General features: G+C 45.9%; 5 protein-coding genes across 5 annotated transcripts; 3 read left to right on the forward strand and 2 right to left on the reverse strand.

Annotated features, from left to right (window-relative positions):
• BT62DRAFT_738837 (uncharacterized protein) lies at positions 1-1,883 on the forward strand. Its single transcript, XM_043182096.1, has 4 exons — positions 1-22; positions 85-358; positions 407-1,430; positions 1,485-1,883. Exons 2-4 carry the CDS (start codon positions 132-134, stop codon positions 1,701-1,703), a joined length of 1,470 nt encoding a protein of 489 aa, XP_043032879.1. The 5' UTR covers positions 1-22; positions 85-131; the 3' UTR covers positions 1,704-1,883.
• A 180-nt stretch (positions 1,884-2,063) lies between these two features.
• BT62DRAFT_1013996 (uncharacterized protein) lies at positions 2,064-2,549 on the reverse strand (the record flags this gene model as incomplete). The annotated part of the gene is made up of 2 exons (XM_043178139.1): positions 2,064-2,342; positions 2,409-2,549. The coding sequence occupies 2 exons, from the start codon at positions 2,547-2,549 to the stop codon at positions 2,064-2,066; spliced, it is 420 nt and encodes a 139-aa protein (XP_043032880.1).
• Positions 2,550-2,958: 409 nt separating this feature from the next.
• Positions 2,959-4,773, reverse strand: BT62DRAFT_958021 (MFS general substrate transporter; the record flags this gene model as incomplete). The annotated part of the gene is made up of 8 exons (XM_043188437.1): positions 4,657-4,773; positions 4,250-4,612; positions 3,992-4,192; positions 3,665-3,940; positions 3,487-3,615; positions 3,392-3,438; positions 3,162-3,342; positions 2,959-3,110 (listed from the first exon to the last, which is right to left on the reverse strand). The coding sequence occupies exons 1-8, from the start codon at positions 4,739-4,741 to the stop codon at positions 2,962-2,964; spliced, it is 1,431 nt and encodes a 476-aa protein (XP_043032881.1). The 5' UTR covers positions 4,742-4,773.
• A 719-nt stretch (positions 4,774-5,492) lies between these two features.
• BT62DRAFT_738846 (gibberellin 2-oxidase) lies at positions 5,493-7,213 on the forward strand. The gene is made up of 9 exons (XM_043182097.1): positions 5,493-5,885; positions 5,939-6,005; positions 6,060-6,275; positions 6,325-6,394; positions 6,445-6,450; positions 6,503-6,539; positions 6,588-6,687; positions 6,743-6,941; positions 7,001-7,213. The coding sequence occupies exons 1-9, from the start codon at positions 5,584-5,586 to the stop codon at positions 7,117-7,119; spliced, it is 1,116 nt and encodes a 371-aa protein (XP_043032882.1). The 5' UTR covers positions 5,493-5,583; the 3' UTR covers positions 7,120-7,213.
• Positions 7,214-8,536: 1,323 nt separating this feature from the next.
• On the forward strand, positions 8,537-9,298 carry BT62DRAFT_1013999 (uncharacterized protein; the record flags this gene model as incomplete). The annotated part of the gene is made up of 4 exons (XM_043178140.1): positions 8,537-8,656; positions 8,708-8,955; positions 9,003-9,043; positions 9,132-9,298. The coding sequence occupies 4 exons, from the start codon at positions 8,537-8,539 to the stop codon at positions 9,296-9,298; spliced, it is 576 nt and encodes a 191-aa protein (XP_043032883.1).
• Between the last annotated feature and the right edge of the window lie 3,811 nt (positions 9,299-13,109).

Here is a 13,109-nt window from a genome sequence, read left to right on the forward strand (position 1 = left end):
TGATGGCTTTTTTGACAATGTGGTGTGTTTTTCTGTCTATGATTCTTCGGCCAATGATTGACCGGAAGCTGTGACCCTAGCAAGGACTAAACGCTGAAACACAAGACGAGTTGGACCGGCTATACAAGAGTATGTCGTCTGACCAACTGCGATTCACGACAGAGAGAGCATTGCCACCTGAAGTCCTGAAGCATGTTATCTCGTGTCGCAGTGCCATATTGTCGTCCTCTCGCGAGGCGCGAAAGCACAAGGTCGATGCGGAGAGGGAACGTCTTCCTGAAGCAGAAGTCAGGACAGCTTGGGACGGCCTCATTAACGCGTGCACAAGGATTCCGGGAAATGATGATGTGAAGCCGAGGTACGGATGAGATCCTCACCGCGAAACGGATACTGATCTTTGACACAGATTGGAGCGTATGCTTCAGTTACCACGGAATGACGTACATGACATGCCAACGAGATCTGACTTTGCAAAACGACTACGCCAGTGGGAAAGTGAAGTAGCAGAATACGGTGACCATTCCTCGGAGAAGTCTCATGAAGACGCTGCTCGTCTTTATTGTATCGCAGAGGCGGCCGCTCAAGCGGCATTGACGCTACGCTCTCACAGTCATGAGCTATCACTGTCGGGCTCTGAACCGAAGCAGGCTAAGTGCGATGGCATTACGGCTGCGACTCTCGGTAACTTCCCCCCTGAACACATCACCCTCACCGCATCAGATCGTTCCAGGCTGAAAAAGCTTGCACTGCTGCCGTCTCGTCGTAGCAAACCCGTATCCCATACAAGGGCCCCCCTCACTTCAGCCTCACCCTCAGCCGACTTCAAGAAGGCATTTGACAACAATGATCTTGTTGCGACATCACGACTTCAAAGGCCAGTGAGTCCTTCAGACGACTTGAGTGTTGCTTTGCAGGTCTTGTCTTTAGACAGTCGCGAGGCTGACACGACCTCGTACACTGTGCTGCGTGACGAAACACTCCATGCTTCTACATCGGATAGCGATAGTGGTGACGACGATAATGGCAATGATGAAGATAGCGATGAAGATGACAATCGCGATACAGAGGATGATGGAAGTGGAAGTGAGGATAGTGATGAGGGGGGAGATACCGACATAGAGAAAGGCCGAGACGATGAAGATATCGTCAACAGTGACGGTAACACGCCCCAGCCTGACACAGACGACGACGAGGATGCACCAGATGACAAAGCTACTAATACGAACATCCTTTTACTTCCTCTGCTCGTGCAGGAGTACAAGAAGTTTTTAGATAACATGCAGCAGAACGGGGTCAACCAAGGACGTATGGACCTCATCGCTTGTATCAAATTTCTTTCTGCACTTGGCATTCACAATTTCCCAGTGTTCAGTATCATTACAGAAGGTACACTTGGAACTGTTTGTTGTGCATATATGAAGGACGACAAGGTAAACGCAATTTTTCATACTATGCTACTATTCTTGACGACCGGTTCGTAATAGGAAGGTCGCATTTATGAGCACAACGTCCGAACATTTGACGTATCAAACCCTGTCGACGCCTTCAACCTCGCGACTTTCCTTACCTTCATTGTTACCATTCATAAACGCAAGTTGATGGACCAATTTACTGTCGGCAAGCAGCAGGAGCTCTGGCAGAATTTTAGGGACAAGAACAAAACATTGAACTGGGCCATGAGTCACCAGTTTCCTTCAGTTTAGAGTGTCGCGCATATCAGAGTAGCTTCACCACTTCAAATCAGTTGACGAGTGACTCTTGCGAGCGTTAGAGCCATCTTTTTTCCCGACGGCCGGCAGAGAATCAGCATTGCAGTCCGTCGATCGGCCACACTGCCGCACAACCAGACGATAGTGCTCAGGTAGCGCATCAATGTCCATCACCAATCACCTAGTCAATTCTGACTGTAGCATTGTCGTCAACCCTCAGCTTTTGAAAAGGAAAATGAATGAGCTTACCGCCACATATCTGAATGCAGGATTCTCAATGTCCGTTATATCATCCACGATCGCTGCGCGCACTCATCCTTGACTCTTTCATCCACCATCTTTCTGTTTCTCTGTTTATTCGACATCAAGAAAAGGGTCCGCAACGCCAGGATAACAAAGACGCTGGGTCATATGCCTAAGGAAAGCGGGAAAAGATTCGAAGATGGCGCACGAGCCTACAACAAACTCACTGTCGAACAGTGGGCCTGAGAGGATCTGGTCGAATTTGCTCCACTCTAGCTGCGACGCGGGGCTCGGAGGCCCATCGTTCCCGCATATGATCATGAAATACCCACAGCAATTGAATGCAACTTGAAGGATACTTGATGTCAGTGTGAGCATTTTGTCGAGATCCTGAAGTCGATGCGATCGCTAAGACTGAATGGAAACCTTTGCGGGTTCCTGATGGACAGGACAGACATTGTCTCCAGAATCGCTTCCATGAAGGCTGGACACCTGTATGAATACCTGCTCACGACGCTCAACTCGGATACGAGGTCCGTGACGCGTAACGTGCGTGTACTCGAGTCTCGGCCAGCTAATTTCGTCACCCCCAAACATCGATACGGTGTACGGGCCAGTATGATGCACAAGTACTAGCCGTTCCAAGTTTGGGGATCCTTATAAGACGACACACAGCTGATCTACATCTTGCTTTGTTGACAGTTGCTCTCTTGCTTCTCAACTCAGTACCCTCACACGGTGGTGACATATTCCTAACCTAGGACCTCTTATGTACAACCTCGGCCTCAATGCTCCGTATTTTGCAGCCCCTCCAGCTCTCAAAATTGCCATCAACCTGAGTTTTGAGCCCGCTGTCTGGGAGTTCTGGGCTTGAGCCTGAAGTCAGTGTTCAAGATCTCAATTTGAACCCGGGCTCAAGACCATGGTCAAGTATTCACAGGTGCGATGTGCATTGAAGATGGCATGAATTATTAGCTAGAACCATACATATATTTACTGCAGATTTATTTCACTTTGTCTCTTTCGATGAGACATTAGTCCTCCCATCTCCCCATAATCGGTGCAACAACACAGCGGACGCTGCTATCGACAATATAGCACCCGCCAAAAGGCCAACGCAAACAGAAAACGAGACCTTGTAAGATGGTCCGTATATACCTAAATCGCCGCACGTCAACTCGAGATATACCTTTGAAAGATGAGATTAACCAGAAAAGACTTGTGGCCCCAAGATACCCGAGAACTGCGCAATGGCATTGGTTATCCCTATCGCCATCCCAGCGGCTGACGTTCCTCGTGTAGCTTCAACACGGTTCGGCCAAAGCACGGCGTACACCGACCCTGCGGTTGCCGTCGCTACAAGCAGCGCCAAGTAACGCACTACAGGAACCTAGATCCAGTCAGAAACAAAGTCGACACGGACGGTGAGGCTGACTCACGTTCACGGTGAGCAGTATTATACAGCAGATGATGTTGGTAAATTCCACTACGGCCCGATAGTCAGTTACGGACACCCAAGCCGAGAACGACATACACCCTATGGCTACCCGAAACGGGTTCCAGAAACGCTTTTGGATGAGCCAGCCTAGAGTGTTCAGCAATGCAAACGCGCTCAGGGACGGAGGCATGGAGAGGACGTTGCTCAATGCCGTCGTTGTGAATCCTATGACGAACTTCGGTATTTCGCGCTCGTGGAATACCAAACTACGTACCAAGTTCGTAGATAACCGTAGGCAAGACATACGACAACCCGAATCCTCCTACTGCATGACAGAACCATACCGCGGAGAACGTCCAGAACGTTGGGTCCACGAGAAGCCGCAACACCTCCTCTCTATCCCAAGTCTTTCCCTCTTTCGTTGGGGCATCTTTAGACAATCGGTCGATTATCGTCGACCGTTCATGCTCAGTCAGGAATTTAGCTGTTTGTGGGAAGTCAGGGAGGATAAAAAGAGTCATCACTCCCATTAGGATCGCAGGTACACCTTCTGCTCAGCAGGATAACGTTACTGATTGATCAAAGGAAGATTCGTACATACCGATGATAAAGAGCCATCTCCATCCCGCTAGAACTCCGTCCGCGTATGAAATCGCAAACGCCAGGAATCCCCCTACGAAACCGCTGACTTGACCAAAAGAGTAAAATGCGACGACTCTGAGAGCTAGTTCTTCTGGTCGAAACCAGAACGCGAGGTAGTATATCACGCAAGGGTAATACCCAGCTTCGGCGGCACCGAGTACTTTGGGGGGGGGGTTAGTTTACATGCCTGCAAGGCGAAAGGAAGAAAAGCATGTACAAACTCGACACGTTACGAGGCCGCCGTAGTTTTTCACCGATGCGATGCACATTACAATGATACCCCAGGTTATCATGATCCGTCCAATCCAGAAGCTCGGCCTGTCACCATCAGACGGTGTATTTTCGTCGGACAAAGACACCCACGTCGTCCGCTTCATGAGGAGAGTAGACACTGGTTCAAAGGCAGCGTAGGGATAGAAGAAGCAAGAAACGACCCAGTTCCAGTCTTGAGTGCTCAGGTGCAGCTGTGTCTTGATCCCGTGGCCTTGTTCGATGTTGATGATAGCGGCGTTGGAAATATTGTTGATGTCGATGCGCATCACAAGGTAGGTTATGCACAACCATGGGATAATACGGATATCTATGAGCAGGTCAGCAATGGCTGGCATGATTTCAGATACGCACCAATCCGCCTTTGAACCTTTTTTAGCTCCTCATCAGAGAGAGGAGCGTTATTAGAGGCTTTTTCGTCGTCTAGAGCGAGATCCATTCCCCAGGAGAGTAAGATGAGGATGACACCTCAAAGGAATATTTTACCGAGAGGAAGGACATTTATACACCCATCATCACGTCAAAGAGAAGCACAGAAGACGAGCTCATGTCGAAACCTCATTATGAAATGCGGAGTGGTGAAATCGCAGGGTCCAAGCATATGGTTAGGCCGCAGAGAAGCTTCTGATGAAAGGAACGATTTCCGTTTTTGAGCAATCCTTGATTAAAGACAAGAAGAGACCAGAAGCTGTTTTAGAGCACTGGCGCCAGAAAATAACGCCCAACTGTTTGAAATTCCAAACTCCTGATGTACTGGAAGTATATTGCAGCAGAGCATGTCCTTTTCCGTGTCAGAGATACACACACAACTCTAGGCGCCGCTCTTGATAAGGTCTGACAAGGTTGAAGCTGATTCAATTGCGCGTCGTGTCCACGTGATTGCTATCCTTCCTCATTTGGTCCCAGCTTCTCAGTCTCTACAATCGCATTCAAGGTCTACAAGTCTCCGCGAAGGCCTCCATAGTGTATGTCGTAGATGTTTTACCTATTTTCCCTTATCAACGATTGTGATAAGGTTCTCCATGGAAACCTAGCATCATCGACGATTCCTCTTGCGCCATTGCTCACACACGTCACTCCATGTGTCATGGCCCAGTAGTACTCCTGTTTACCACCGGAACTTGGGTGGAACTATTCCTGGACAATCACCTCAACAGGAGGAAAATGGTGCAACTATCGCCTCATCTGGGTCCTCGGCTCTCTTCTGAAGACGGGATTACCGTCTTCTTCTCCCTCGTTTAAAAATGTATTGGAATCAGCTTGATAGTAACTAGTACCTCAATGCCCGCTCTTGTCCACGCAAAACCTTCGCTTGGGCCCTATATAGTCCCCCCGCCAACTCAGGCACCGCTTGACTGGGCCCCTCTCATTATCATCGACCTATCCAAATTCGACGAGCCCAATGGCAAACAGGATCTAGCTGTTGAACTCAAAGACGCACTGAAGAGCTGGGGCTTCTGGACCGTAGTCGGCACTGGCTTTACTCAGGAGCAGCTGGATCGCCAGCTTGCTATTGGTAATACGTTTTTCAAGCTTCCGCTAGAGGAGAAAAGAAAGGTTGCCTGTGACTTCTCGATCGGGAAGTGAGTTCCCCACCACTGTTATCTCCAGGTTCATTTTTCAATTGCTTGGTTAGCTATTTTGGATACAGAGAGCCAACAAGGTTCGTTAGTAGCTCGGATGTTAAAGAGAATATGGAAATGGTAGGCTTCTTATCCTGCATCTCATTTCAACCATTCACGTATGCTTTACTTCAGCTAAATGTACCAAAGTTCACGCCGGACTATGCTAATGTTCCCCAGCATCAATTCGTCAAAGCCTTCCATGACGAGATTGCCCAGTTCCACCGGAGAATATGGGACGATGTCATTCGGAAACTTTTTGTCCTGTTCGCGATAATACTGGAGCTGCCGGAGAACTACTTTATCGATCGTCACAGTTATGATGCACCGTCAGAAGATCATCTGCGCTATGTTGGTCCTTTCGATTTCGCAACTAGTTTAAGGTGACATACCAGATTAGATGATTTACCACCCGCGGTCACTTGAAGATGATAAAAAGATTTCAGACCAATGGACAGCTGGACATACAGGTAAATTTCTTTTTGGGCTTCTTTAGATTATGCTGATCTTGATGATATAGACTTTGGTATCCTTTCTCTGGTTTGTGACCATGAAATGGGTCTGAAGCTTCATAACAGGTTCTCTTACCCTCCTCTTCTCTCAGCCCGTTGCAGCGTGAGTTCAACTCTCCGTCATGCTTATATGCGCTCACTCTATTCGTAGACTCCAAGTCAAGGATCCCAATAATGAATGGAAGTGGGTCAAATATGTCCCAGGAGGCATCACCTGCAATGCAGCCGACACCTTGTCATTCTTAACGAAGGTGATGGCGGAGTGATTTCGATGTGAGATATATATTCATTACTGCCTCAATGTAGGGATATATCAAAAGTACCATCCATCGCGTCGTCCGTCCTCCTCCCGACCAAACGCATCTTGAACGTCTCGGGCTCTTCTATTTTGCAAGACCAGGTGATGATGTACCGATGGTTCCTGCTCCGAGTCCTGTTCTCTTCCGCGAAGGGTTGGTGACCGAAGACGAAACCAAAGTCAATGAAGACTCTGTCAGTGGATATGGTCTGTAATGGGTCCCTCAAGTTTTTAATGAATTAATTACTCATGGTTTTCACCTCTAGAGTATGTCCGTGCGCGAGTGAAGAATGTCCATGACCGGACGAAGACTCGTATCGCTGAGAATAAACCGGATGCGGTCTTCCAGGTTAAGAACCTTGTGGTGCAAGACTATTATGTCTGAGGAGGTTCATTGCAAGGCTGTGTACTAATATTGTCGCTCATTGGAATGGTGTCGCTTCAGAGCACGCAACCGGGATTTTGTACACGTTCTGAACTTCAAGCATATCAATATCCAGTACACCCTGAATTTCATACCACTGTATGTTCAACCCCAATCGCGAGATGGCGATTCCACGCGAGCCTTCTTCATGCTTCACCTTCCGAGTGCCCGGGCGCTGTACCGCTCATTCTCAAATTCTTGCCATGTGGCGCTACGCCATTACAAATTATCCAATGCCTCAGAGAATTTCATGCCAGAGCCCTCTGAGAGATATTCTGACATTCTGCTCCTAACTTTACGCCACTGTGCAGTCCCAGAAAATGACCATGCAGCAAATTATGCACAAGGAAGACAAACTGCCAGGAATGTGGGGGCTACGGAAGGATACGGAAACGCGGCCACCCGTGATCGAGTGCGTTGCTACTACTCTCGACGTTTAGAGCAGATAATAATTGACAATTGACGTTTCATGTTATCAGGTGGTCTACCTCCTTTTCGGCGCGCTTTATTAGTGGGCGCTAATGCTATCGTTCTATATTTCCTTTCCCCAGAATGTGTTGGATCTGTCGTGTCTTCACACCGAACGCCCAGCCTGAGGAGCCGCGGCCGCCTCTTCCTCCATATCTTGCCTATGAGCTCGCTATGCTGCGACGGAAGAGGAACGCGCCGTGGAAGCATCATCTCATCGACCGGAATTTGTGGGAGAAGGGATTTCCTTCCCAACGTAGGCAGTGGCTCGTTGCTCTCAGTCACATCCAGAGAATAATCAAAACACGATAACCGTCGCTCGCCTCACATTGCGCCGCGTAACCTTAAACATCCTCCTTCCCAAAAGAATCTGATCATACCCTTCCAGATATTTGGCTTTCTGGGGAACGGCGCTGGAAGTGGTCTGTATTCCGTCACAACTTCGTCCTCCATATTTTGCAGTTCCATTTCCTTTATCCACTTGGCCAGTCTATCCCAGCTCGTGTATCTGTTATGACCCCAGAAACGCTCCTCAGGCGTCTTTGGTGGTGGACGGATGTTGGCGGCGTCGAACCCTAGTTCAGGGACTCCCGGATCGATATCCGTCTCAAAGGTCTTCGACTAACACGGAGTGATGCCTTCATGAAAAAAGTCACTCCTTTTTGCTCAAAGGAAGGGCCCATGTCTCCTCGATAATGAAAGCAATGATTTCGGATGGAAAGCAAGGAAAATAGCCAATATCCGAGAGTGGCTTCGATGAACTCATGGCGGTTTCGGTTAGGGATATTCCGATTCGAGGTGTAGGTTTATATCGGTCCGGTATCCGCGCACGTGGTGAAATTTACCGCTCCAACTTCTCCCATGATTGCATGTTCATTTCCATTCACTGCCCTCCTTTCTCACCAGCGAAATGGCAGCCTTCTGGTCTGATGCCAGAAATGTGTCAATACACGACGGACATGCTGAAAATCAGGTGCTGCAAGAGCTCTTGCACTTGGTGGAACAGCCACTTCCAAAGTGGGTAAAGAAGGTTCGCTGGTGGCTTCCCGCTGAAAGTTTCGAACTGATACCTTATTGAAAGGGACCTTATCCGACCACATGTATCCATCTCTCTTATCTGGTCTGTGAGCTGACGAACCGGAAATCAAGTCGTCACCAGACTCGGTCAAACAGGAACGATGAACTTGCCTCATTATTCACTCTTACCCTCGAGAGTACGGACACGATTCGAAGATGTTGGAGTGACGGAAGGAAAGAATACATCGGCGCACACGTTATTATTTTGATTACCAGCATTTTCCGTCAATTGAATCCGGATTGCATCGCACTGTACGTTCTATCACTGGTGGCAGAACTTTATTGATCGATTCGGCTAGAGAAAACGCGTTCGTACCGCTTCCTAAACATCCAGTCTGTGGTAAGTCCGACTATATGAGAAACCAAGATTGTATATAGTGCATCAGCCACCCCTTTCTGTCTCTCCGTTTATTCGACATCAATAAAAGTGTCCTCAACTCCAGGACGACAAAAAAGCGGGGTCATATGCCTAAGGAAAGCGGGAAAAGATTTGAAGATGCCGCACGACCCTTACGGTCGTCGACATTCTAACAATCGACCCGGATACTTGGTCCGCCTTGCCGGAACAACGCGTGAGATGACTTCTTGGGTCTAAAGCAAGAGAAGGACTTGAAATGAGGAAAATGGGCAGTCAGCCTCCGAGTCTATATTCAAATTTCAGGGCCTGTTATTAGTACGCGGTCAAAGGAGCAGTAACAGCCCAATAGATACCTTGCGCTTATTCAAAATACCACTACATATCAACTAAATACGCTTTACTACAGCATTCCGCTATTATTGGGTCTTAGTTTGGAGTGCGAAGAAAATAAGAGGTAGGGAGAAGGTATCAGGTCAGAGAAAATGTCCATGAGAGCCTCCTGAAGTGCTGAAGTCGTACATGCAATGCGTAAAGCAAAAAGAAATTCCAGGGCTCTTCGAGTCATCCTCGTCACATATACAATGTTCTGGATATACAGAAAAACACTGCTGCCACTGTGTACTTATGTATATGGCAAGTTGACCTATGTCTCAGCAATGCTGGTGCTATGTGACTCAGAGACATATGTAAGGAACCCATTCATTACTAAACATAAATGCATCTTGGGACTACCTACTGAGCTGAGTCTGTACACTGCTTCATTCATGGAGTTCCTGTGAGAAGAAATGTAGTCACAGAGCCAGAATTGGCATTGAGTTTACTGTCTTGTATCACAATGGAGTTTTGAATTATTTAAAATGAAGATAATAGTAATAGTAGAAGAATATAAGTAAGAGCTCAGTTGGGCACAGCAATTGTGGAATGACTGAGGCATATGATGATATGCAGTGTATGCATCTAGTCCTACAATTTGCAGATTTTAAATAATACATTCACATAAGCTGAAGTCTGTATGGCTAGTCATTCAAGGGCTATAGCTGAGGCTCTGAGCTGATAGCCATGGTAATTCTAACTTTGCACTGGGGTGGTAATCTTAAGTTAAATTGAACTTAGAGGGATTACACCACTTTGGTAAAAATACTAAGTCAGATTGGACTTAGAAACAGTACCACATTTGGGCCAATTCTAAATGCCATAAGGGCTAGTATACTATAGTCTAGTTCAGGATATATTTCTATGACCAGCAGTGAAGCACTAAAGACAGTTAGCACCCAAACCAGGAGTAGAAGCAGAGTGGAACTCATTAGCCCATGGCTAGCACCCCAAGTTTGTCTTAGAATGCACAAGTCAGGATTTCTCAGGCACAGAGTATTGCATGGGATTTAGGAATAGAAAGTGTTGTAAGTAGAGAGCAGAGTAATGTACAGAGGATTATTATTAGCCTCTTGGGAGAGAGACATTCTACTTAAATACATTTCATATTACTTTGAGATCTTTCTATGAGATACTAAATAAGTCTAGATCATGATCCAAGTCAGCTGCCACTGACTGGCATCATATCTTTGAGTATGTTCTCATACTTGCTCAGGATTGCTATCCCAACACTCCCTCTCAATTCCGAGTTCCTAGAATATCTGCAGATAGATACTCATGTAATAGTCTTAGTAGGCCTTTAGTGAATATATCTGCTAAGTTCTCTTCTGATGCACAGTGCTAAACTTTGACTTCATTTGAAGCCATGCACTCATTAATGAAGTGGTGCTGTATGTCTATATGCTTTGATCATGCATGGAATATAGGGTTCTCAGTAAATTTGATTGCTGATTGATTGTCAACAAAAATAGTCATCACTTTATAAGGTGGCAATCCTAATTTGATTAAGAGTGCTCATAGCCAAATTACTTCCCAGGTTGTATGTGCAAGGGCCATATATTCTGCTTCCATAGTGGATAAGGCTACAGTGGGCTGTTTCTTTGAACTTCAAGTAACAGCTCCCTCTGCATAGATACAGACATAACCAGATGTTGATCTTTTATCTGTTCTGTCTTCTCCCCAGTCTGAGTCTGAATAAGGTATCAGCTCATCCATAGTCCTTTCATATGTGATTCTGAAGTCTAGAGTTCCCTTCAGATAGCAGAAAACTCACTTCAAGGCTGTGACATGCTCAGCGGCCAGATTCTGCACATACTTGCTTAATTCAGTGACAGCATGTGTAATGTCAGGCTGGGATCCATTGGCCACATATATTAGTGATCTGACACCAGTATGGTAATATTGTCTGGTGGCTGTGTCAATACCTTGTGGGTCTTCTGTCAGAATTTTCTCTAGCCATACATTCAGGTTCATAGGCATTTTGACCGGTTTGCAGTCATTCATGCTCATTCGCTCAAGTACTTTGAGAATATATGCCTTCTGGGATAGAGTGATAGTGCTCTTGACCCAATTTCTGTCTACCTTCATGCCCAATATATATTGAATCTCCCCTATGTCTGTGATATTTAGCTTCTTCTTAAGCTCTTCTTTTATTTTAGACATGGTTTCATCATCTGAGGCAAGTAATATCATGTTGTTGACATATACAGCTATGATTATGGGACCAGAACTCATTTGTCTGATGTACACACATTGATCACTGATCAATCTGATGTATCCAAGTCCCAAAAATATAGCATTTAATTTGTCATTCCAAACTCAGCCAGATTGCTTGAGTTCATACAACATTAATTTGAGGTGTGCCACTTTTTCACTCTCATCTGAATATTCAGGTGGCTGTGCCATATAAATGGATTCATTGAGTTTACCATTTAAATAAGCTCCAACAACATCCATTCCATGAATGATTAGGTTTCTTTGAGCAGCAATTGCCATGAGTAGATGGAATGTGTCTAGCCTGACAATGGGTGCATATGTCTCAAAGAAATTAATGCCAGGTATCTGTGAAAATCCTTTTGCAACAAGTCTGACCTTGTATCTGGTGATTTTACTATCACCATCCCTTTTCAATCTGTAAGTCCACTTGCAATCCACAAGTGATCTGTCTTTGAGTAATTCTTTCAGCTGCCATGTGCCTAGAGAAGTCAATAGATTGTATTCTTCATCTATTGCTTTCTTCTAATAATATCAGTCTGGTCTTGTCTTGGCTTCTTCAAGGCTTAATGGCTCATCACTGAAGTTGTCTGCAGTTTCCCCAATGTATGCATAGGCTATTGCAACATTTATGGCTTCCAAAGATGATTTTTCTGAGGTACACTGTTGTTCTGATGTTTTCACAGCTCATGCACTTGGATTATAAAGTGTCTGATAACTTGGTTGGATCTTTGATGCAATCCAGACTGATTTGTCATATGGCTCGATCACTTTCCATGCTATATTGGGAACTTTGATTTGATCAATGATACATCAGAGGCTGTTTTCCCTTTTGGTTCAGCATTTCTGGCATCCACAGAATCATCTGAAATGCCATCATTTTCATCTGGAGTCTGCTTGACTCTGCTCTCTGACTCTCCCTTGAGCGACAAAGGATGGAAGACTACATAGTCAGTGTCTATAGGCTCTGTAGTGTTGCTTTTAGAGAATATAACATTTCTTGAGGTCTGAATCTGTCTGGTTTGAGAGTTATAATATCTCCAGGCCCTGGATTCATCTGTAAAACCTGTGAAAATAAATTCTCTTTGACTTTGGATCCAGTTTTGACCTCTTGTTATCTTGTTGCAACATCTAGCACTTTACTTTGAATTCCTGGAGTGCCAAAATATCTGGTTTCATGCCCTGAAACACTTCTTCTAGGGTTAGATCATTTTTGATGGCCCTGGTTGGTGATTGGTTCTTCAGGTATGTGGCATATGCTACTGCCTCAGGCTATAGAAACTTTGGTAAGTGATGTTCTTCTAGCATGGCACATGCATGCTCCATAAGAGTCTAATTTATTCTCTCAGCAACTCTGTTTTGAGATAGAGAGTATGCTGCAGTCAATTCCAACTGTATGTCATTGTCCTGGAGGTATTCCTTTACCTCTTCATTGACATATTCCTTTCCATTGTCAATCCTC

This window comes from Guyanagaster necrorhizus (genome assembly GCF_019112545.1).
Source record: "Guyanagaster necrorhizus MCA 3950 unplaced genomic scaffold BT62scaffold_75, whole genome shotgun sequence".
Lineage (NCBI taxonomy): Eukaryota > Fungi > Basidiomycota > Agaricomycetes > Agaricales > Physalacriaceae > Guyanagaster > Guyanagaster necrorhizus.

Excerpts from the sequence above, each read along its gene's own strand:
- BT62DRAFT_738846 (XM_043182097.1), top strand. The coding sequence starts at position 5,584 with ATGCCCGCTCTTGTCCACGCAAAACCTTCGCTTGGGCCCTATATAGTC. Across the intron at positions 6,006-6,059 it reads TTAAAGAGAATATGGAAATG|CTAAATGTACCAAAGTTCAC; the intron begins GTAGGCTTCTTA and ends GCTTTACTTCAG. Across the intron at positions 6,540-6,587 it reads TTCTCTCAGCCCGTTGCAGC|ACTCCAAGTCAAGGATCCCA; the intron begins GTGAGTTCAACT and ends CTCTATTCGTAG.
- BT62DRAFT_738837 (XM_043182096.1), top strand. The coding sequence starts at position 132 with ATGTCGTCTGACCAACTGCGATTCACGACAGAGAGAGCATTGCCACCT. Across the intron at positions 359-406 it reads AATGATGATGTGAAGCCGAG|ATTGGAGCGTATGCTTCAGT; the intron begins GTACGGATGAGA and ends TCTTTGACACAG. Across the intron at positions 1,431-1,484 it reads CATATATGAAGGACGACAAG|GAAGGTCGCATTTATGAGCA; the intron begins GTAAACGCAATT and ends GGTTCGTAATAG.